The 23,532-nt window shown below is 42.9% G+C and overlaps 1 protein-coding gene across 1 annotated transcript in view; it reads right to left on the bottom strand.

Annotated features, from left to right (window-relative positions):
• The window catches only part of T265_08932 (hypothetical protein), a gene marked incomplete at both ends in the record, with an annotated part of 41,034 nt that overhangs the window by 11,006 nt on the left and 6,496 nt on the right, over positions 1–23,532 (bottom strand). Inside the window, 8 exons of the mRNA XM_009174871.1 lie at positions 6,118–6,207; positions 8,642–8,796; positions 10,287–10,444; positions 10,875–11,027; positions 12,141–12,255; positions 15,927–15,986; positions 20,807–21,453; positions 22,832–23,191. Of these exons, the coding sequence (XP_009173135.1) occupies positions 6,118–6,207; positions 8,642–8,796; positions 10,287–10,444; positions 10,875–11,027; positions 12,141–12,255; positions 15,927–15,986; positions 20,807–21,453; positions 22,832–23,191 (1,738 nt within the window). The remainder of the gene's footprint in view (positions 1–6,117; positions 6,208–8,641; positions 8,797–10,286; positions 10,445–10,874; positions 11,028–12,140; positions 12,256–15,926; positions 15,987–20,806; positions 21,454–22,831; positions 23,192–23,532) is intronic.

Genomic DNA, 23,532 nt, shown 5'->3' with positions numbered 1-23,532 from the left:
AATCGTCCATTTGAGTTTGATATTGTTCTCCGTAAGGTGCTTGCAGGTTGTGGGACACTGTTGTTGTACTGTTGTACTGCAATAGTGGCCGTGCGGTCATTTCCGAAATATTCCTGATCTGTGGAAGTGTGATCCGTTTGTCTTCTTTTTGCGCTGTTGGGATGGCCGAATTTGGTTTTCTGAGAGTGCGCCAGATGAAGTTCCCAGGGTATCTGTTTCTCTGAAAAGTTCTGCACAAGCATTTATCTTTCCGCACTTTTGACTCCGTTGTGTTGCAGCGCGTTTCAATACGCTTGCAGAGTCTGGATGCAGCTTTGCTGGTGTCAGTGCGGGTGATTGCTGAGAATTTGGTCTGTATGTGTTGTCTTTCTGTAGATTTCCGTCTGTAATTGCGCTTTGGTGATTTCGTGATGAGGATGTCCACGAGTGCCAGTTGCCATCGGTTTCTTATTCCATTGTGAATTGGATATAATCAGAAACGCTGTTTATTGGTCGACATGTTCATTGGGCATATACCGAGTGATTCGCAGAAGTCTCCTTTTTCTAAGGATCCATTATATATGCAGTTCAGCGACAGATGTGGGTTTATATCAAAAGATGTCATCATTTCATGTTTTTCGATGCTATGTTCTTCAGTTTCTTCTCATAAATCTGCCCTGCATTGTCGACTTAGTGTTGTGACCCACTGATGAAATATATCAACGTCCTCCACAGTTCTTTCGACAAGTTGTAGTTTGGAGTCCTCGGGAGTAATACGATTGGTCGAGGGTACTTCGCTAGGGTCGAAATTACCTTAAGTGACAGTATACTATTTTAACATGAGCAGCAATCACGAACCTTTCGATGAATCCCAGTGAAAGTGAACTTTCCTTGTTGTTGGTGTATATCTACGTCAGGACTCTCCGTTGTCACAAAGAAGTAATGTCACTCGAAGGATGCGTTTATGAAATATCTCATCTAGTTTTCTGATGCATAAGTGTGCTATCTTCTTCCATTAAACTCGATAACAACTTTTCCACCGACCTTCATTTTTCTCAATAATCACCTGGTGTATGAACTTTTTAAAATACTGCCAACATGAGATTGTCATCTATTTCTACGGGTTTCTCAACCTAAATGAAGTAGGCGCAACTACAACTACACATAATAAAAAGAAGCGATGCGGCGACAAAATCAGTTGTGTTAACCAGCAAATCTACACAGCTTCAAAAGCAAACAAAAATTTGGCCATTGAACCAAACTAACAGAAGCCATAACAAAACCGACCGGAGCGGTAAGGCAAATAATGATCCAGTCCTAATTGAACCTACCGCTATCAAATGAGTCCACTACGTTTCGACCACAGATAAAAATAAAAGAGCAGAGATGGCAGCTATATTAAGAGATACAACCAGACAGCTGTGACTGACCTCTGGACATAACATCCAAATGGGAATATAGTAAATTACAACTGACAATCAACACAAGCATTCTTGTTCAACCTGAAAGCGTGGAGATGTAGTGTCCAATCGTAATGTATTCACCTTTAAGCAAGGGAGAAACAATTCTGCCTGGAGGGGAGTCGCACTATGTCGCCTTGAATGTTTCTGGAAATGAGTCATGACATATTGGCTTAGTTGAAGCTTAATAGAGGTCTAGAAGAATATTCGAGATCGTTTGCCAGTTATAATTCAACTCGGTTGCTCCGTAGTTCGTAACTCATTGTATGCAGTGCCGATGGGTGCCAGTGGGAGCCGTCTACATTTTGTTGGTATAATAAAAGCCCCCTGGGGGGCAACATCATTTTGACTGTTTGATAAGCCTGAAAGAGCGATGTACCTACCATGCTGTCCACACATCCGCAGGACGGTGGATGTGCGCAATGATCTGAGCTCAGGAGTGGTTACCGGCGTGCGAATACTATTCACCTCATTGGGTGGCGAAACGTTCCGAGCTCACCACAGGTCTCAATCATCAGAGTAGCTCAAATTTTCTAGAATAAACCATCACCTAGGTGAAAAATACTCGGAACCGATTGAGTAGTCATTGTTTTCGAAAACGTTTGGTGACAGATTTATTGCTGGGCAACGTTTCGCTTTTGACACAGAAGCTTCGTCAGGCCAAGTGATTAGGATCCGAGGATGGTCGAGATTTAAGGCAGAAGGAGAACCAATCAGCTAAGTCAAGCTAAATCTCCGTTGGGTGTCAGCCGAGAAATTTTTGTGTGTTAGGGTGGATGAACAAGTGCTGGGTCGATGGGGAAACCTACATGTGTTTCGGTTCCGCCTAGGGTCTAGTTCTCACCATCACCATCGACAGCATGACATCAGTTGTCAACACCGGTGCTTCACTGCCGTACAACCACGATTTATTTGAAAGCCTTACTGTAAAGAAAGAGTAAGGGTGGACGGGGAAGGGAGTTAGGGCTAGCTTAACACAATCATTCCGAGGTGCCTATACCTCCAGACATTCACTCAGGCGATCTGGATAGAAACTGACAACAAGAACGCCACTGACATCGGTTGACAGTGGTCCCCATCCTGGAAGGCGAGTAGCACCGACAGCACCCAAGCGTTTCGTGATCTCCTTCATACTCCTCTGCAAAGTCAAGGGTTGGCCACCTCTCTGCTTACGCCACTCTGAATTGGGCATGGAAAACAGCGCTCTCTTCGGCAAACGATGGGTCGGCATATGCAACACATGTTCCAACCAACGCAGCTAATGGTGCTGGACATATCCTTCAGTGGAAGTCCATGTTGCACAACCGAAAACTCGCTTTCTAATTGCCCCGTTATGGATTTTCCGACTCCAACCCCGCACGAGCTATGCTTCTGAGACAACGATTGTCGAACACCTGAAGACGTCTCAGGTCCGCTGCTCGAATAGGCCAAGTCTCACAGCCATACAACAAAACAGCTCGTACTGTAGCTTAACACATACGTCCCTTCAGATTCAGGGATAAACAACTCTGACGCCATAGGTGTCTCAAATTAGCAAACGCGACCTGAGCTTTGCAGATTCGGGCATTCACCTCATTTGTCACACTACAGCCAGAACTAATACAAATTCCAAGATACGTAAAACGCTTCACAGCTTCCAGCACCTCTCACTGGATTGTAACTGGCGCGTTCAGTGACTGCCCGTCCACGAGCATGACCTTAAAATTTGTGCAAAGTGCATACCAAAGGACGGGATGACTTCGGTCAGTTCATCCAAAAACACCTGCGCCTTCCCCTCCTCTTCGAACATGAGAATGATGTAGACTGCATATTCCAGATCGACAAGGTTTTCTTCATAGTCTATTTGAACACCAGGGTTTTGGAGACCCTACAGCGTTCGCTCATTATTTCATCGATCGCGAAGTTAAAAGGGAATGGAGAAAGTGGGCATCCCTGACGGACACCGCTTTGTGTACGGAAACTTTTGGAGAGCTCTTCGTACACTCACACATCCGGAAGTCTGAGAATACAAAGAACGCATTATGTCATGCGCATGGCGTTGTTCTAGCACCTGACGCAGTGTGAAGGTTTGGTCAACGCAACCCCTACCAGGCCGGAATCCCGCATGCTCCTCTCGACTCAGTATCTCAAATGTCATTTAATGGTCCCCCTTGAACGTCGTCTGAACCTTCTGTCCGCCTGTGTGGATGAGCTAGTGCTTAGATAGTTGTGTGACTTCCAACTCCACCCACAGTTTTTGCTGATGACTCTACGTGGATTGACAACCACATAGTCACGTGTCAACAAGGTTTATCTAAGAACGCTTTCCATACGCTCGCCTGTTCCACATCCTCGATTCTATTCAGGCTGCGATGCTTAGTAATCTCCGCCTCGGCTATCAGTCGCTATGGTGTGAATCGCACTCCCCGTCTTAAAACTTCCATGAAGCGTTTGTGTCAAAATCGAAACGTTGCCCAGCAATAAACCTGCCGATTGTCACCAAACTTTTTCGAAAAGTCTTACCTACTTTCTAGCTTGGAAGGCCAGCAGATTTTATTGCCCAAACCTCCATTCATTAGAGAATGCAAATGTCACGTGAGTACCACCTTCCAATGCAGCCCAGTAAGCGACAGTGGGTGCGCAAACCGTCACAGTGCAGTAAAGTACTGATCTTTCTAACCACTTAGCACAAATTTAGATACCTTTGTCGGAATGGCCACGAATAGATGCTACAGTCTTTTACAGAATGTTATGTATAAAACTGCCGAAAACTCTTCAGTAGCTTTGTTCGATTGTTTCCTTTTAACAGTGTCACATTTGTTGAATTGGCGGCCGTTTATCACAACGCTCCGAAACCTGTTTCAGCCTTCGTACAGTCTAAGAATACAAAATGATTGTGGGGCTACATGGCACTAGTACAGTCTAAGAATACAAAATGATTGTGGAGCTACGTGGCGCCGGGTCAGAACTACTCACGCAATGATTCACCATCTTCTTGGTTGTTGATTGTTTCGCTATTCCGCTTGAGCTTAGCAAAGTTTTCATGCTATATACAGTTTTCTGTATCATCTGGATAGTTGCTTCTCACGTAGATCTACGAGAATGCAAAATGCATAGGAGCACTGGGGTCGACTGCTAACGTAATTTGGATTGGTTGCGCCTGATTTGGCTGAACACTGCCCTGTCTCTCAAACCTCCAAGAAATAGCAATCCAACTTCATAGTGTGCTGCCGAAATAATATTTGCCAGGACACATCATCCCGTCATCGATTTTGTGTTATTGAGGAAAAAACACAGCAAAGCACCTTGAAACAGAGCAACGAAACAAAAACGTGCGACCATCTCAAGTATGATGCCGAAAATTGGTGTAAATTCCGTATTCTGGAAAGCATCTCTGCAAAACCTCAACGAGATGTATGTGATGGTATGTTACTATGAACAGATAACAAGCCGCGCTGTTGCCCGTGTGTTAGTACCTGTCACAACGTACAAGTTTTTCGGCTATAACAGACGCAGAGGTGAGAGTGGGATGAGTCTCCTAATTTACAATGTTTGTAGTCTCAGGATTTCTTGTTGCTTTTCAAGTAAGCCCAGAAGTTGTGGCCAAAAAATAAGCAGCAACGAGATTTCACAATCACACACAGACGCGCCATATTTGTGAGCAAGATAGTTTTATATTGCTTAACTAAAGCATAACTCCTTTGGGTGGAAAAATCATTATTGCTTAACTAAAGCATAACTCCTTTGGATGAAAAAATCATCTCCTCAGTACGTTAGTAATATACCAAGTAACTCAGACCTTGGGACCCACGAACGCTTTTGATAATATATCCAAATTCGTCGTTGTGAATTTCTCTTCATGTTCATAATGAAAAGAAGGGCTGAAGGATAAATCAGGTCAGTTAACGCTCCACTCGACTGCAATTAGTCTGGAGCTACCTTAATGCAGTTCAGCTTGGAAGGCTAGTGTTGAGAAACAGAACACAATTTTGTACACGAACTTGTTGTTTGGTGCATTATCTGAGTGAGGCAAAAACCGTAGTCATGACAACCTCCCACTAGTTGTCTTGCCAAGAAGGAATGAAGATCATACGTTGCAGTGTTTCAAACACTGTGGAGAATCAATGGATTTTGAATATTGCTCACGTAGCGCGCACAGTTTTGTCAGCTAGCTAGCGGCAATATAACAAGGGTCATGTACTGATCAACAAATTAAGAATGAGATCACGTTATCCAGAAACCAGTTGTTGGATCTAGCTGTCCAGTACTCTCAAATCTATCCCATAACAAGATGAACTACGTATGAATCTTAGACCAAAAGCCTCTGATTTGCGATAGGGTATCAAGGCTACGTAACAGTTTTCAAACAGCAGTGACTAAGTTGCTCTTCAACACCAATATTACATAATCGAGAATATATACGATAGTCGCTAGTCCAGCATCTTTATCTGTGATGTGTATATATTGTATGACACACTAATTTTAATGATCTCAGTTGCACCGTGGTACAAAAGCCGATGTGGTTAACCGGAAAATACCATTGCTCTAATTGTGTTAAAGCTCCAACATTTCGACCCTTGGAGTGGAAAGACTAGAATAATCTCTCCAGGATAGCTTCAGTGTAAAAAAACACATGGTTTTCATGAAATGATGCGCCCGTGTGATATTTCGAGACCAACTGCACAAATGGCCCTCTTACCTGGTCCTCCGGTTGGACGATGCGGTGCTTCACCGTGAAGTATGTCCATGAAGAAATCAGATGGGTTGTTGTGATTTTCACAAACATAACCTGTAGGTGTAGAAAAAGCAAAATATTATAAGGTCCGACTAAAGACCAGGCACTGTCGCTTTCCAAATTAGGCTCTAGTGCCCAGTGTGGCTTTGATTTGTGATGTGGGATCTGCAAGAATATCTTATCCAAAGGTCATTAGTTCCGGGAGGGATCCTAAACCTACTTTTGAACAGTATACTTGTATTACTGATATTTTCCTCAGGGTTGTAACAGCTTCAGTGTACAATTGGACCTAATTCATATCAAGAAAAAAATCCCAGTGTAGCTACTGCGGTCAAACAATTTATTTTTAATCTTATCCGAAAGGTATCACGTCGTTATATGGCATAACCTGAAAATTTTGGAATTCAGAAACCATATACAGCACTTCAACAAGAATGGCTAAGACTCAGCTTTCTAGAATGACTACACAGTGTTTCTTGGATGTGAAATTCACTATCTGCGACCAGGATACACTCGGTTGCCCTATATTGCAACACTAAATACATCGCTGACTACCCACATGAGTGAAAATTTCGTCTCCGAGTTGATCCGTGGCCTTGGAGAATGATTTTCTTTGAAAGGTATGAATGTAATATGAAAAGCTGTCTACTAGACACTGGGGCATATGAAGCCAGGTACGCTTGGCGACCGTGTGGTCCGATTCACAGAGGGGAGGACCACTACCATCAAGTAGAAATTTGTTTACTTTAAGGTTCCGGATAGCTCGGACCACGCAGTGCGTTATTTCCCGGTGACATCCGCGCATAATTCCATAATTGAACACCTAATTAGCATAATTGCTGACGCATGTCTCAGCCTGATAGCGGAGGATGAGTAGCCGTGTATTCGTGGAAAATTGAAAGATCATATTTGTTTCAAGGAAGTGTTCTGCCTATCTATGGTTGTCGACGATCAACCGAGACAATTTTCGCTCCCCAAACACAATGCCATAGCGGTCTCCTATTGATCACACCTTTATTTTGTATCGCGAATTCTGGTCACAAGTGAGGTAAATGCTTTCGAAAAACCGAGTAGCACTATTCAACCGCTTTCTCCCTGATCTCATCAGCAGTGCATATTCCACGAATTTCAAGGGGGAGGTTCAAGCCCGCGAGATTTCCTCCATTAGATTAACGTTATGCCGTTTGGTTGCGGGCGCCTGGTCAGCAACGATATATGTGGTCGCGTATTAAGTGTCGAGTGGGTCCTCGAGTACAGACTGCTCAGATTAAAGGCCCAAACTACTTACGAAAATTTCTACCTTTCTGAATTGTTTAGTGAAGGTTTTCAAGTAGTAACATCATATGTAGTTGCACCAAGGATTTTGGCCTTCAGAAGAATTGGGCTGAAGTTACTGAGCAGCCAGGCATGGCCGGGTGGTATGGTACTCAAAGCCTAAAGTGACCACCTTAAAAAGGGGGAAAATCACAGTGTCTGAACATTTTCAGTATTCTCATTCAACTCAGGTAACGCCGTAAGCCCAGATTATAGTTTTAGTTGGATTTTTGGATGAGCTTGCTATTTTCAGTTTGGTTGTTTCATCATCGAAGTGTGAACTAGTACAGTATCTGTAGGTTTTTAATGACTACAACAGTATCGAATAGGAGCATATTCAGCGGTCAGACTGTAAGGTACGCAAGATAAGGTTTTTGTGTTTTTCGCAGGCTGCTTCAGATCTGACGGTGAGCTGGCCCTGGTGACGACCGAATTATCGCGGTCCTTCTGGCTATCTACTTCATTCTTATTTTCTTATATAATGACCTGGGTTTTGATGTGCTTGGACGACCTTAGCAGCTAAAAGCTAATTTGGAACCACATGTTTCAAGCAAGGTCAAAGTGTACACTTATCGACTTATATCAAAAACAGCCAATTTTGATAGGCTACCAGGATGGTTTTCTGTTGTTCTTTCTATCACAATAGACGGATGCACATCGTTAACCGAGAGAAAAACGCTCCATCTACAGATGAAAATGGGAAGAACTCAGCACACGTTTGCTCAACTGTCAATAAGTTGTGCGATGCGCAGGTATGCGCAATTTGGAGACGGACGGCTTCGTAGAACTGGTGACAGAGAAAAAGTCGATCTTGGGTTCAGAAGTTTTCCATTTCCGGTTGTTTAGTCCAGATATAGATCCGGTTTTTTGAGACCACATAAAAACTGCTCTCAAATTCTTTGTAACTAGCATGATCGGAGTAATCGAAGTCCTCTGAAAACCCGCTTCCAGTTTCGTCCCGTCTGAAACTCCCTAAATAGATCGGTTCTCCTAGTTTAAACCAATCTGTCATACAATCTTGCGCTGACAACAATTTAATTTATAAATCAATTTCAAACAAAATATTTTCCGTTTGCATGATGTTTTACCCTCCGGTGGCCGTTCTCTGAAAGTCTCAGAAAAATACCAATCATGTGGCAGCAATTAAGTGTAAAAATGGCTAAGAAGGATTTACCCAGTTTCAGAAAATATTCGATCGGTGCGTATTTTGCTCGTCCATGATAGACCAGTCGTCCACGGAAAACCATCGTGAGGGAATCGAATAGTTTGTAGATTGAATATTTCGGTTGATGTATGGAGAAGATGATTGTACGTCCCCGACGAGACAGGCTGCGTTGTAAAATAGTCAAATAATTTAGGTTCAATCTGAAATATTCTAATACTGATTACATTACATGTGAGTTGGTTTTCGAAGAACTAGAAAATGTTGTCACGGTAGAGGATCGACATGTCGGTGATGATAGCAAGTCATGTTTGAATTAAAATGACGGCCAGTCTGCTAGTACAACATGAAAATTGCGGTCGATATAATTATGCAATATATGTAACACTGGACTCAAGCCTACGCTAGGTGTTTAGCCATGGCATCAGACCGTGAACCTAGATTAAGTCGATAACCTTATCATTAAATCGAAGTTGCCAGGCATCCGTAAAGAAGGTCGCGCTTTCATGAAAGTCCATTTTTACGAACAATACGGCCACAAAATACGAGTCATCGTTGTTCCCAACGAATTGAACATGCATCAACAAAATACGTCGACTATTATTACAAAAGTCAAGCACTATATAAAGGAGCTGTTATCTGTGGTACCAAGGGAATGTGGAACCAAGCAATGCACTGGTAAGCTTGGATTGTTACGCGGAGCACTGGTGTATGCATTCTGTTCAATTTACCGGTCAACGCTACTAATAATAGTAGTCATGACAAAAAGGGTGACGCGATTCCTAAAGTCAGTAACCGGCGGTTAGTATGTAGCAGCTTGAAAAATGCATCAAAAGTTTGACGTTGAGTCGAACAAACTCTGATTACAACAATAACTAATCATGTGCCATCAATTCGGAGTTAGAAGTCTCAGCCATGTGCCAATCATATGAAAAATCAATTTGTCGACAGAGCTAACAAAATCAATGACAGTGTGACAACCAAGCTGCTAAAGTACTGTAATTATTCGTGGTCTTTTATAAATTCACCCACTGGAAAGGCAAAAACGAGATCTTCATTTTTGAACTATATTGCCTGTGCAATCGGGCTTAAATAGTTAGTTACCTTGAAAATGTGCTGAAGGTATGCACCAAACCGCTTTCACCTTCCCAGGGGGCTTTTCCTGAACTTGGGTGGCGTAATTCCTTAAATTCCTTGTTCAAAAGAATGTGAGGCAGTTCACGGCGATAACTGTATCTTTTGAACAGTAAACTATCAAGTAAATATGCCAAAAAGTGTTGCCGATACCGGGACTGAACCCTACTGAATATGTCAATCGCCCTTCAGATTCCTTCCATGTGAAAACAAAAAAATGTGGAACGTCTCTCTTCTCTGTGACACTTACAATGTGAACACAGATAGGCGGTCTCACGAGAACAAGAAAACATGAGGGAATACGGAGAACTAACTGTTTACACTGCCTTGCTGCCTGAACTCGGAACAAAATTTATCTCAGTGTTTTATACTTGAACGTTTCGGCGATACACCGAAAGCTGATATAAGAAACAGACTAGTGCTCATCATTTCTAACAACTGAAGAGGGTCGGGACCAAATAAATTAGGTCCACTTGCTATATCATATCACCCTTCACATTTGCATGTCAACTAAACAGCTTACTTTTTCAGTGTTTTAATCACTTGTCCGGCCATGAAAGCATCCTGTAGTGGGGTAGGCTCATCCAGAAATAATACAGGAGGGTCGGTGATCAACTCCATCCCAATGTTGGTACGTTTACGTTCTCCACCAGACACTCCTCGTATCAAGTCGGTTCCAATCTGTAGAAAAACGGAAAGTGTAGTTGATGGAATAAGGTCGATGAAACCTGCTCGTAGACGTAAACTGAAAAGGCTCATGAAAGGAAATAATCCGGTCGATAACCACAGTCACAGAATCGAGGATATCGATGACAGGCTTTAGGCAATTCATCTTTCTAGTTTATTATGAGGTACAGTTAACTTATCCTTGGTATGTAAAGCTTTCTGTAAAACGACAGCAAGGAAATTGTCGCTTTGGTGTTCACAACCCCCATTTGACTTGGTGCGAATAAAACTCACTACATCTAAATAGCCAGGTAAGGTTTCGGATCAAACTGCAGTTAATATGGCCCGAATATTCGATGTGTGAATATATTCCATTATATACAAATGGGATTCAAGGGAAATCGCTTGTTCACAATGTTCTGCTACAAGCATCGCGCAAACTAACCTTGCTGTCAGCTACACTGGTAAGTCCAAGTTCTTCGATAATTTCATCCACCTTTCGGCGTCTCTCGGCCTTTGAACATCGCACAGTCATACGAAGAGCAGCGGAGAAATGAAGGTTCTCTCGTACCGTTAAAGTTCCCATCACGATATCATCCTGAAAGGAAAAGTAGGTGGGCCAAATTATCTCAAAAATCGTTCTGTTACCAAGCAATGTTCTCTGCCACAAACAGATTACAGTGTAAAACGATAATACCCACTGTAATGTTTTACATGGATATATGTCGCGATGGAAGAAAACTCAAGCTATTGCAAACACAATCAAGCACGCCGATGCTGAAGCTAACAAGACCTGGATTCAGACACGCAGAACTAATATAAAAACTGAATTCGCAGTACAGCAGTCGCCTAGAAATCTCAATACCTGAATCTATGAAGACGGGGAAAATGTGAGCCTACAGAGTTGACAATGTTGCTGTTCGCGGACATAAAACCAACGCCCAAACAGATGGTAGTATAAGACCATATCAAAATACGCTGATTCAAAGCAGGTTATCATGATGATGATGGAAAGTAGTGCTTGTATGAAGATTAAAGTAATCCAGATTCCTAGAATGATAGGAGATTGTGCCATCAATGCCTTAGTTCAGGAGCCCCCAGGCTTTGATCCGCGAGGCTGCTTCAGCCTATCGGTTGTTGACGAGCGGTAAAAATGGCACTCTAAAAAAACACATTAAACCCGTCGGAAGAGACCCACGGATCTCAAGGGTGGAGCCGCCTCATGCGGCGGAAAGTGTACTGCGTTTCAGAAAAAACAACCACGGCTCCCCAGTCAGACCCTTGCATGTTTGGTTTACAACCAACACGTCACTCATACGGATTGATCTTACATGGACTTGCTCTATCATATTCCGTCCTCATGGTGTGAAGTTCGCCTCATCAGAGGAAACGTACCCAAGTGCATCTAGATGGTCTTACCCAGCTATTTGTGACAGAGCGCCAGAAGACTTAGTTCTATTTCATTGTTCATGGATTAGGACTGATCAAAAATCCCTGGTTTAAGCCCACTACTCTTCCAACATTTAGACCACTTCATTTTACATTTGAGTGGCCTGATGTTTTGTTACGCTCAGCCAGTTTCCCCTACGCGCCATGCAGGATGCGAATGGAAGTAACGCCAAACAAAAAGAATGAATTTGATTGGAACTCCATCATGTCCATTCGATAACAGGAAGCACGCACACCTGAGGAACAAAACTGTCAAACTTACCTGAACTACATAGCCTGATATACATTTGAAATTCTTCGGTTGAGGAACACCATCCACTAGCACTTGTCCTGATAAAAAGCGCGGATCTTTTCGACCAGCAAGGACGTCCAGAAGTCTAGACAGGGAGAAAATAAATATTATATTACAAACCTGATAATTTTTCTTGCCTCTTACCCACCCGACCTCATGAACCTGATGCGCTAGGATCGGATAAAGATTCACACTTTTCTGGCAACGTCAACGCTTACAATTTTTGAAAAAGCTCACCAAAGAGATGAGGTTGGAGGCTGAAAACGACTTAAAAACAGATGATCTGTCTGAATGTCAGACGTTGGCCCGCTACCCTAGCGTGACACGAACACATCTTGCAATGAAGTGGATTCGTTCGAAATAGCAAATTTCCGTCCAAATCCATTGTAAGTCATAAGAGATAGACAAAGTCCCAAGGAATGGAAGGCAATAACTTCGTCTAACATGCGCCTCCTCAGATGAGTAGGAGCCCACATAGAACTCAACTTTTACCATCACAAATATATGGAGGACAGTGCACAGAAAATCATATAACGAAGATACATTTTGCTGACTAATAAACCAACTCGAAGCTGTCGCTAACTTGTCTATCTCTATAGAAAGCTGAATTTCCTGCAAAGGTAAACACATGTGTGAGTAGAGGGCTTAGTTCCTTCTAACAAAGGTATTATGTTGAACACACAAATAAGACTGCCTTCCTTATGTGACTTTATATCGGAGGCATTCAGCCCTTCCTCCCATAGCCTGACAGGCTAAACAAAAGCAAAATGAATCCAGAAACTCCACAGTGGTTAAACTTCCCTCAAGGCTGTATCTGCGTATGTACTGTTAAGGGTTGACCAGCTTAATAACGCTGCAGTCTTCAAACAGCTGCAACCTGATTTCTCAGGGTTTATGACCACATTATATTCCGATTATTTCGTTGTAAGATACTTGCAACGTTGTGTACCAGTGATTACACATTCCGATGCGTTCAGGCAGGGAATAAACTATGTATACGCGAAGCAATTCACCTATTCGACTAATTTCGCTCACTGCCTATCATCACTGTATAAGTCTTTCAGCAAGGACCTCTCGGATATTGTTCGTATTCAAAACTGAGACCTAAGAATGGTCCTAACGAGCCAAAGTTGTTGATCAGTGGGTAGACTTCTCTGTAAAATTAAAATAAACTATCAGTTGGATCACTTCGACTTATGCTCATCGTGTAATAAGATACAGCATGGATAGTTAATAGGCAATTAGCTACCAACCAGACTAGAAGATTACCAAACTGAGAAAGCCTCACCAATTGCTTTGTACTCCATTTCAACTACAGGACGGACTGCGCATAACAAACTCGATGAGGTCTGTCACATGGTCCTCTCATAGAAAGGTCACTCTCTCATAAGGACCATTCACAGTGCCTTAGATTTTATTCTGAAAAATATCAAAAAACCCCGGCAATAAAGGCCCCATTTAAACAAATGCCAGTCGTCCGTCTTTTATAGGAACAGTACCATCTGTCTCTCATCACTCTGCGAATAGCTACTGTATTTCTCTTAATAATTTTCTCTATGTTTCTTCACAACCTTCCGGTGTTTGCCGAATAAAACTGTAGAGTAAAAACAGGATGATTCGCCATTCCTATTCATCACTCATCACCTACTTTCGACAGGAGTATGTAATAATGGACTGATGGGGCTACCGCCCGAACTTCACTCATCCTGCAGGACACTGTCATCTTGAGTCAACCTCTGTCACTCTATATGGTGCATAGCGACCTGATTTCCCAGGAGGCGGTAGAAATTTGTTGTTCCGTCAATGAAAATCTCGGTTTGACAAACCTAGTGAGCTGTATCAGAATTTACTATGTATTGTTTGCCTATCTACATATGATATATTTGATACTCAGACGTCGTCCAGTGTGTTTGCGCCAGTATCTGTGTGGTCGATTTTGTTAGAGGTCAACGACTATGACAAAGAATCACGTACAAGGAATACGGACCAAAACCAACAGTTATCAGACCACTATTTCAGAATGACGGCCAAGTAGACCAGGAGACAACATGTGCATGAAAACTAGAGAGCTGCCAACTTCGGGGACGTAAACTTACAGCAAACCTCAAAGCGTAATGTACCAGTGGGCCGAAACGGAAAGCCATGAACGAGGACAATCGGCAAGCAGGAAATGAAGATATGCACAGAAACATCCACTACACTTTCCTACCCGAGGGGAGAGAAAAGTCCTCAGCAAACGAATGACCATGGATTACTTAGCAGTCTGAATACAGACGACGCAGGCAAGGGCCAAAGGGCACGTTAATGAATGCTAGTCTAATATTTTGATTTCTTGGTTGTTGGTCAGGTGGCTGTTGATCTGTTCGCCGAGCTTGGCAATTGGCTTGCAAACCTTTCACCATATTTGGTGGTTATACTTGGTGTTCAAGGCTGGAGTTCATCTTGAATTGGGCGCAGTAAAAAGTTTTGATAATTACCTGCGACATAACTTGTCTGACTGGAATTTATCAACAGATGGCTTCGACAACTTGTAAGGTGTGGATCATGCCCTAGGCTGTAAACTCACATAAGTTTTGCGTTCGGATAGTTAAACCACCCTAACACTCAGGCACTTCATATCTACCCATGAAAAATACCTAAATAAAATGTCATTATCATACCTTTTTTTAACGCCATGATATTTCAACCTACGCATGTGCAATCACTGGAAACAGAGCTTGGTATTGTGTGGTAGAAAATGATATGGTGAGTTCCGAGGAGACCGCACTGCAAAGAAGCCTTCAGTAATTCAGCTGTCGGTATATGTCTATTGGAAATCGTGAAGCTTTCTAAAGCACAACTTCTATGAAAGGCCGGCATATTTGTGACCCAACTTGATATCCACCGTGTGTTCATAAACAGGCCATAGGAACTTAATGTCCGATATATCCATCTCTCAGTTACCAGCCGTTGTTACTAACTGACAACTCACAAAACCAGACCAGCTGTCGCGCTGCTGATGCTCCCCAATAGGCATCTAAAGCTACTTAATGCTCCTCGGATTTGCAGTAGAAGTCGAATTCACTTGAAGGACAAAGATTTCGTTCAAATATATTCGCCATTCCAAGCTTGTGTTGTGCGTGGCGCTTGCAATTCAGTGCTGCTGTGAGCCGGCAGAGCGCAATAAAACCAGGTGTTCGTTTCTCGTGCAGACCAAGTATGGCCGAAAGTAGCAACTTGGCTTGGCTTAAAATCAGCGAAATACGAGTAAAAACATCATCACAGGATGTCGGCTGGGGCAGGTGTTTTATTACTGAAATGGTTGCTTGTTTCCTTACTAGTTTAGCCGACTTTTCACGGTTTCAGCAAAATCGACCATATTAGGTTTGCAATGTACACCTTTCCCTTACAAAAGAGTTGAAGAAAATGAAGTGAATTGACACACAGTTTGGAAGTAAATTCTTTTGAAAAAAGCACTCTTTCTGAAGGTCCGGGGAGCATCTGTCCACACACGCTTGAAACTCTTGAGTAAAGTGATGAGCGTAAACAGATGAATTCGCGAAAAAAATCAGAAACCAATCTTCTCATCGTCATAATAGTACTGAACGACTGTTTTTACCACGCAAATGAAACTAGTGGTAACAAATGGAGTTTGTAGAAAGTTGATCAGGACTTGATTATTTCTAAAGGGATTCACCATTCATTGCTATTCACTACACAGAGCAGGATTGGCCCGTTATGAACAGCACGAATTACGTGAACATCAAAACGACTTACGAAGACTTGCCACTTCCTGTGGGACCCATGATTGCATTCAAACCGGGACGCAATAGACCGCTGCGTAACAGGAAGGGAGGAAAGAGGTCCAAAAGTTGAGTAAATTGAGAATTTCAAATTGTGCAAAGCCTTTAAGGCTTTCAGGAAACATGAATATGTTAGAGAGAAGTAACTGTTTTTTATCCACCTTTCTCCCTCCATCGGTCCGCCTGTCTGCGTAGGACCATTGAACTCATTGAAATTTGTCTCACTGACAAAATTTGGTATTCAATCATGACTACCTTCGGGGTATAGATGCTGTGTAATTTAAGGGAAGCACAGTAATCGATCACTTCTAGTAAGAGGCAAAGAAAGATTGGAATCGGACTTAAGTAAGAAACTGGCGCTTTGAACTCCAAGTCATTCCACATGCAGGCAGTATCGGAATCTCACGCGAAAGTCTCATATTTTCCGGTAGCTAGCATCCCATTGGGAGACCTCCATGGAGGAAGCAAACCTGAAGACGACCAGGCGAAAGTCAGTTCACGATCTATTTTCAGGGAAAATGCATCGTTCTAACATACTGTACGGTGCATCTTTCGTTCCAGGTATTAGGTGTTAAAACAGGCATTTGGGGAGCGATATGTGCAAAATTAAATTGGTTATCAACCACAAAGCAGATATTATTCTCCAAGCTCGTCTGATTATTTGTGCTTTATCCCCATAACTTTGTTCTAATGGAATTCCGTTTTTTTTTCAAAGAAAGTGTCGACGAGCGAACCTGATTCTCTGAAATTCATGGGCGAGTATTGAAATGGCATAAAATCTAAATGTCCAATACCAGGACTCGGAAGTCCTTTCTATGTGTTGACTGCTTTATCAGTTTACTTGAAAAAATGTCTACTTGTGAGACGACAGAATGTAAGTCATTCTGAGACCACTCATTTAAAACCTGAAAATATCTCAAATAAATTTGAAAATGATCCCATGGAATGTTTGGATTACGTACTGCAGTACCTCAAGTACAGTGCTCCCTCAAAGAGAGCCAATCAGAGGGGAAATGCGCTAGCCAATCATATTCTGGGCCTCTTCTGGGAAGACGAAAGTTGGATCAACTAGAGACAGAAAGGGACAACTGTTATCGGCTTTGCACACGAGTGGGCTCATTATTGACTGTGTTGAAATAGTGGAATCAAAGTTTATCCTGTGAAGGTCTGTGCAAAAACCGCTCCTTTTCAAGTTTGGATTGTTGGCAATTGTTTCATTGAGCACCAGCCTCAAAGCTAATGTAATAATAAAACAGAGGTTGCCTCGCTTTCCAGTTAGTTTGTTCTGAGACCTTGGGCCGGTTATTCACCCAGTTAAGACTTGGCTAGTTATAAATCTGTGGGCATTACTTGGATACGGTTTTTTGTTTTTCTTTGACATCAGGCGGAACGAAACAATGTCACATAAATTTTGTGGGAGATGCCACCTTACTCACAGTCCGTGTGCGGTCTTTCGTTTAGTTTTGGGAGTCGGGTTTTCCCCAATCACAAAGAAATAGCCATTTCCATTCAAAGTACCCGGTAACGCGCACTATTCCGCATACCCAATCCTTTCGTTTGTGAAGAGCATATCCTGCAAGAACAACTAATAAACAAAGGTTAAAAAACCATGTGTTTAGATGCCAAAACTTCAGACATCGAAGCCCATAGTTTGGCACTTAACATGTCCTTCGCGAGGGCCAACAATAACTCAACTGAACGATCTGATTATTCACAAATATCCAGATCGGAGATTTGGTTAAGAATCTCACTTAACATGATATTTCTGCAACTAGCTGGTGTATTTTGCTGCTACCTCAAGGTGTACACTGGTCGATTTCATTTAGTTATTTACGTAAAAATCACGTTTGGTATGATGTGCAGAATTATGTCAGAGATTCTAAGTCGCATACGCTTTTGTCGTCTAGGCTTTTCACGTCACTATGGTAACCTAATCTCAAGAAATCGCCATAGTAACTCATTGATTCGCAAGCCGTGTTAACAGAGAAAACCCTAAAACCAAATATCAACGTTAGAACAGCGCAGTCGATAAGTTGGTGGTTCAGTCTCCGTTTTACTAGAAAATCTATAAAGATCCCGCAAGTTTTTGGTCTCCGAAAGCGTTAATTCATGCCTATATTTTCAGCGATTCTAATGTTGTAGGCCATCCCATTCACAGGGGATAGGATAGATTATTTGACAAGACACAACGGTTCGAATAAACCAGAAGTCAGATCAATCGCAAGGATTCATATCCCCCAGACGGCCTTCATTAAACAAATTGTGTTCTCATAAATGAAACTACTCACAAGGTTGTGAAAGCTCTACAACGGTTCGAATAAACCAGAAGTCAGATCAATCGCAAGGATTTATATCCCCCAGACGGCCTTCATTAAACAAATTGTGTTCTCATAAATGAAACTACTCACAAGGTTGCTGAAAGCTCTTCGACAGCCCACGACCGGTTTCGCCCTTCTTGGGGCTCATCAGGTAGGCGCAGTCCCCGAGTTTCCGTCACCCTTATGATCTACTTACTTTGTGCCCACTATGAACGTAAAACATGAGCAATCTTGAAACACCAGGGTAAAAAAGATGGGTGGAGACTGGATTCTGCGTTTGGACAGACAGTAGTTTGACGTTTTGTTCTATCGAGGATGGGTGATCAAGATACATATATAGATGTGTGATAGGGTTCACCTATCTCCCGCACTTCTGTCAACGTATTTGTGCAAGATGTAGCAGGTCGTTTGCTTACAGTCCTTGAAACCCCATCAAAATTTAGTGGAAGTGGGCTGATGTCATCACTAAATCAGATAATGATGTCGCATTTCTCACGTATCTTATTAGCTTGCATGCTGAAAACAAGTTTACCTATGGAAAGAAACAAGATATAAAGATCTCCTTCCTAGACTACTTAATAGAACGAACGAACAATGGTGGAACAGACACAAAAGTCCACCGGAACGAAAATCGATCAAAGAGATATTTGCGTTTAAACTCTGGACACCAAGTATGTAATCAGAGGGAAGTGGATATGGACCTTTATCAAAGATTAGCGTGATTAACCAAGTTCCCGGAGATAGACAATGTGGCCAAACTGGTTATTTCGATTCTGAGGTCGTATACCCCTATAAGGATGAATAAAAAAGTCATCGCAGAAACAAGGCGATGGCGTGCCAAGGTAATAATGGCCTACAGACAGATTCTGAACTGGTATGACATCCGAGTGGCACTTCAAGCGCGCGTACGCCAGGAAGTGGTCTGGTCCGTTTGAAGACATCTAATCGCCGATGCTACAGGTAGACTGCGTCTACAAACTACATTCAGCGACGGCAATGCTTGTCATATTGGTCATACACTTAGACATCTAGAAATGAAAGTGGATGGACATAAACTATGTTACAAGAAGCAAGCTAAGAATGTAGTACATATGGATAAATTGAAATGTGATTCAACAGGTGCCGACCGATCACCGAGCAGCCTGAAACACGGTTTTCGAAGCATCAAGGAGTGCCGTCCAACGGAAACTTTGTTACTCAGCCATACACCGAACTTAGTGAACCGAATGAATGGCGCAGACGTATACACTGTCTGGCAGAGCGTCTTGATCCTACCCGTCTTATCTTCCTGAGCTGCAGCCAACGCTAGCCGTTTGTATGCCAGACAATTCTTGACTCCATTACGCATACACAAAAGCCAAACTAATCTATCCTCAACACCCACCCATCTTAGCGAATATACACTCATTTGCAAACTAATTTGGTTTTTCAGAGACTCACCCATTACGCATACACAAAAGCCAAACTAATCTATCCTCAACACCCACCCATCTTAGCGAATATACACTCATTTGCAAACTAATTTGGTTTTTCGAGAGACTCACCTGGAACCCAGCTGAATCTCTCGTTTGTGATGTTCTCAGACAACTGAATATGCTGCACCAGGCCGCCTCATGTTTCAGTCGCTACGATATTCGAGATATCGCGATACATATATATTTTTGTAATGTACTACTCATAAGATTGCTGAAAATCCGTCGACAGCCCACGACCGGTTTCGCCCCTTTTGGGGCTCATCAGGTAGGCGCGGTCCCCGGGTTTCCGCTGAAATCGTTTGAACGGTGAGAACAAGGCTCCAGTCCATACCCAAACCGATGTGACTCCCATCCGTTGCATAGTCGATGATAGTAACTAACGAACTCCACTAAGTGACACTCGTGGTGGGCTGTCCAGATATTTACTTGGCTCTGTGAATGGTACCGAAACCCTGCACTGATTTAGCCCGCAAGTGAAACAGTGATCCGATTGGTTATTTCTCCATCAGCACTTAGGCTCTACTTCTTAAAAGCTACTATTATTCAGCAAATGCCGATTGGCAACGTGTCCCTGCCGTTTGACCTTTTGTCAGAACTAAATTGATGTCCAGCAATAAACCTTATTCAGGAACCTGGTTTTGCTGAATTAGAGCTACTTTCTCGCGTCCGAATCTGGTTACCTGTGCTTACAAAATACTATTAGAAATGGGTGGTAAACCAATACACGGATACACGCAAAAGGTTCTACCGTCATTCTCCATGTGTTCGTACATCTATACGCATCAGTTCATCGTTTTGGCAGTCGGTTTTTCTCACACAGACGTGGACCAAAACAAGGGAGAAAGGTCGTATCTCGGATGTACTGTTGCCAGTTATGGAAACAGAATGTAAGCCCAATGGAGAGGTGTCACTATGGAGGGTGAATGCAGATCAACTCACAAAAACCTTTTTCTTGTAAATGAGTAGTGGGAGTAAAACGGGTTAATTAAAGTGCGGGTGTGAGAAGCTTATGAAGTATTTAGAACTTAACCTAGTTGGGCACATAGCTGGCGATAACTTACCTCACATCATTTAATACTGTTTTTGTGACAGGTCGACTCCAGGGCATTTTTTTCAATTTAACTTCGTAACTGATGTGGTGAAACGATAGGGTAGATCCACTCAGATAGGTTGTCTGACTGGTGACACTTTCACCAGACCTAGGATAGCCGGGAAGTTCAACCACAGATGCGTGTATACCAGGGCTGGAAGGCATTAAATCTCGCGAAAACTGGGTAAAAGGACCGCTTATGGAGACAGCAGACGATAGGGAATCAAGTCTGGAATAGTGTTTTGAACCATCTGGATATGTGGGGCCGTAGGATACACGAGGAGCTGTTCTATGCTGGCACTGTACAGCATCCTGAGTGGATGACACAGGAGAAGTGCATGACAGCGTGTCACCCCAGTGCTGAAAAAGATCCTGATCTGGAGCACCCATATGGCGGACTGTTTTGTTGCGCATAACGGAGGAAATTTCTCCAAGTGTTTGGTTGTTTTGTGAATCAGGACTAGTGAAGAGTGCGGGACCGCTGGTGCGAGTCAAGCTTGGAGAGCGAAAGGTAGCTGTGTGTCTTGCTAATGGTGGACCGCCATGAACCGTCCGCAGAGTATCTGGTTGACTAGCAGGCACGTTTGCCGAAGCAGGAGATTGCTGGGGTTCCAGTCCCTGAAAAATAAATGTGCCATATCAACTCTTATGAATAACTGGGTTAATGTACTATTCTTACTTCAGAATGGTTACTTTCCCAATTTATATTTGTTCGGCTCCTTGGAAACGCACCGAAACTTTGGTCTATGAGTATTTTCTGCTGTTAAGTTTAGGTGTTATGGAATAAATCCTCTGCTTATCTAACGAGGCTCTGCACTCATCAATGATTTCAACATTACTGAAACAGAACAACTAATCAGCAGATAAATACAATTAGAGCCCAAAAGAGATGGACCAGTGTCGCACCAGGCTTCCTTTAGGCGTGTATCTCCACGCGGGTGACTCGATAGATTTGTCAGCCTGAGCAGTGTTACGAGTGCTGTTGATCCGCCGTGTGTTCTGCTCTCCGGTTGGGTGTCATATTTCCTATGGATTTTCTTTTGCTCCGCAACATGTCAGAATAACATGCCGTTTGACAGTTTCACTGCTTATGTCTTTTCAGTCCCAGCATTGGAGGAAGCATCGGCACTTGGAACAGCTACCAGTTTCGACACGGCAAGGGATCTACAACGAACCATGCAATCTCAAATGCAAACTGACAAACTAGTGAAAATCAGATCCTCGCTAAAAGTGTAAACTGGCTATCAGTACTGAATAACGATGTCGATAAACACGCTGTCATCCAGAATCGACAAAAGCGGGAAAAAGTAGGAGGACGCTTTTCCTAAATTCCACAATTTAATTTTCAAGGATAGCGGAGAATGGGTTCGAGCCGCCTATTCTTACAAGTAAGTTGGATTGAAAAACAGACGAAGTTCTGAAGGACTATCAGTAGGAAATATTAGAGAGGTGGTCTTATACTGCGAAACAACACAAACTCATTGTCTCCCCCTGTCTAATGAGAAACGCATCGCATTCATCATCCTGAGAACGCGTCCCAACACCTGGAAGTGATTTTCTAACTGGACCGCAAATTCTGGCTGAACAGAAAAAAATATAGACTGACGGTAAGCAACACGATGATGTTAAAACTGAGCAAAGCACATACCGATGCCCAATCTGTCAGCATACGGGTTACTCCGAGTGACGTTGGTCATTCAACATACCGACGAATCGCACACAGCTTCATTACTTTTGTGCCGAAAGACAACAAAGTTAGTCAGTGTTCTCTCTCTCTCACTGACGATCGATGTTTCACTCCACCTGAGAGCCAACCAAATTCGTGTTTAGTCAGGTCACGCCAATGGCATCACGTAACAACAGTCCTTCGCCTACGAATCATCTACCACCTGGAACTGGTGAGTTAACAGCTGACAATGCATGTACCAACAATCAAACTGCAAATATAAAAATGAAACTAGCGGGAAGGTTAATGCGAAAAGCCTACCAAACTAACAGTGTGATCAACCAGGGTTGGATTCCGGTCCCCTTCACTGAATCCCGCCTTGACGTCCGGTTCGAATACGTTTGCATTTCGATGCCTGTTGGTGTCTGTGATAGAATGCATGTACCCATTGACTGTTTCATCTGTACACTTCGGTGTTCGATCCAAAAGATGGTCGAAACTGGTACAAAACTTTGATGGCGTCCTTCCTTCGTCAGATAACAAAAGATTTTCCAACCGAGGACTAGTTTTGGCTGATTGATTCTCAAAGTTTTCCGGTTCCTCTTCTAGTAACGGGCTAATCATTGGCACTGGATGAGCGGTTGAAACAGCGGTGATCGGAGATAGGAAACTGATCAGCGATTGTCTGCTCTGTTCACCACAATCAAGTATCGCATTTATGAGTGCGGGAGGGAAAAAGATAAGAAAAACGATATACATGCGCATTAAAATACTTACATCGGTGTATGGCAGTTGAGAACCAGAAACAGAACAGGCCACCCTTTGACGAAGTCTTCGGGGGATTGGAGGGGCTATAAATTCAGCACGACTGTCAAAAGCTTGTTCTGCTGCGGTACGGTTGAGAGAATGACTACGAGCGGGGATACGCAACCGCATTCGAGTCTGTGGACGTTTTGGTAATTCGGGTTCAGCAGCACCAGTAAATGAGTTTTCACGGCGAAAGCCCACGTCAGAAGGTAATGGATGCGAAC

This window comes from Opisthorchis viverrini, assembly GCF_000715545.1.
Source record: "Opisthorchis viverrini unplaced genomic scaffold opera_v5_246, whole genome shotgun sequence".
NCBI classification, from domain to species: Eukaryota; Metazoa; Platyhelminthes; class Trematoda; order Opisthorchiida; family Opisthorchiidae; genus Opisthorchis; species Opisthorchis viverrini.
The sequence above is the reverse complement of the archived record's forward strand: the minus strand, read 5'-3'. Positions and strand labels throughout refer to the sequence as shown.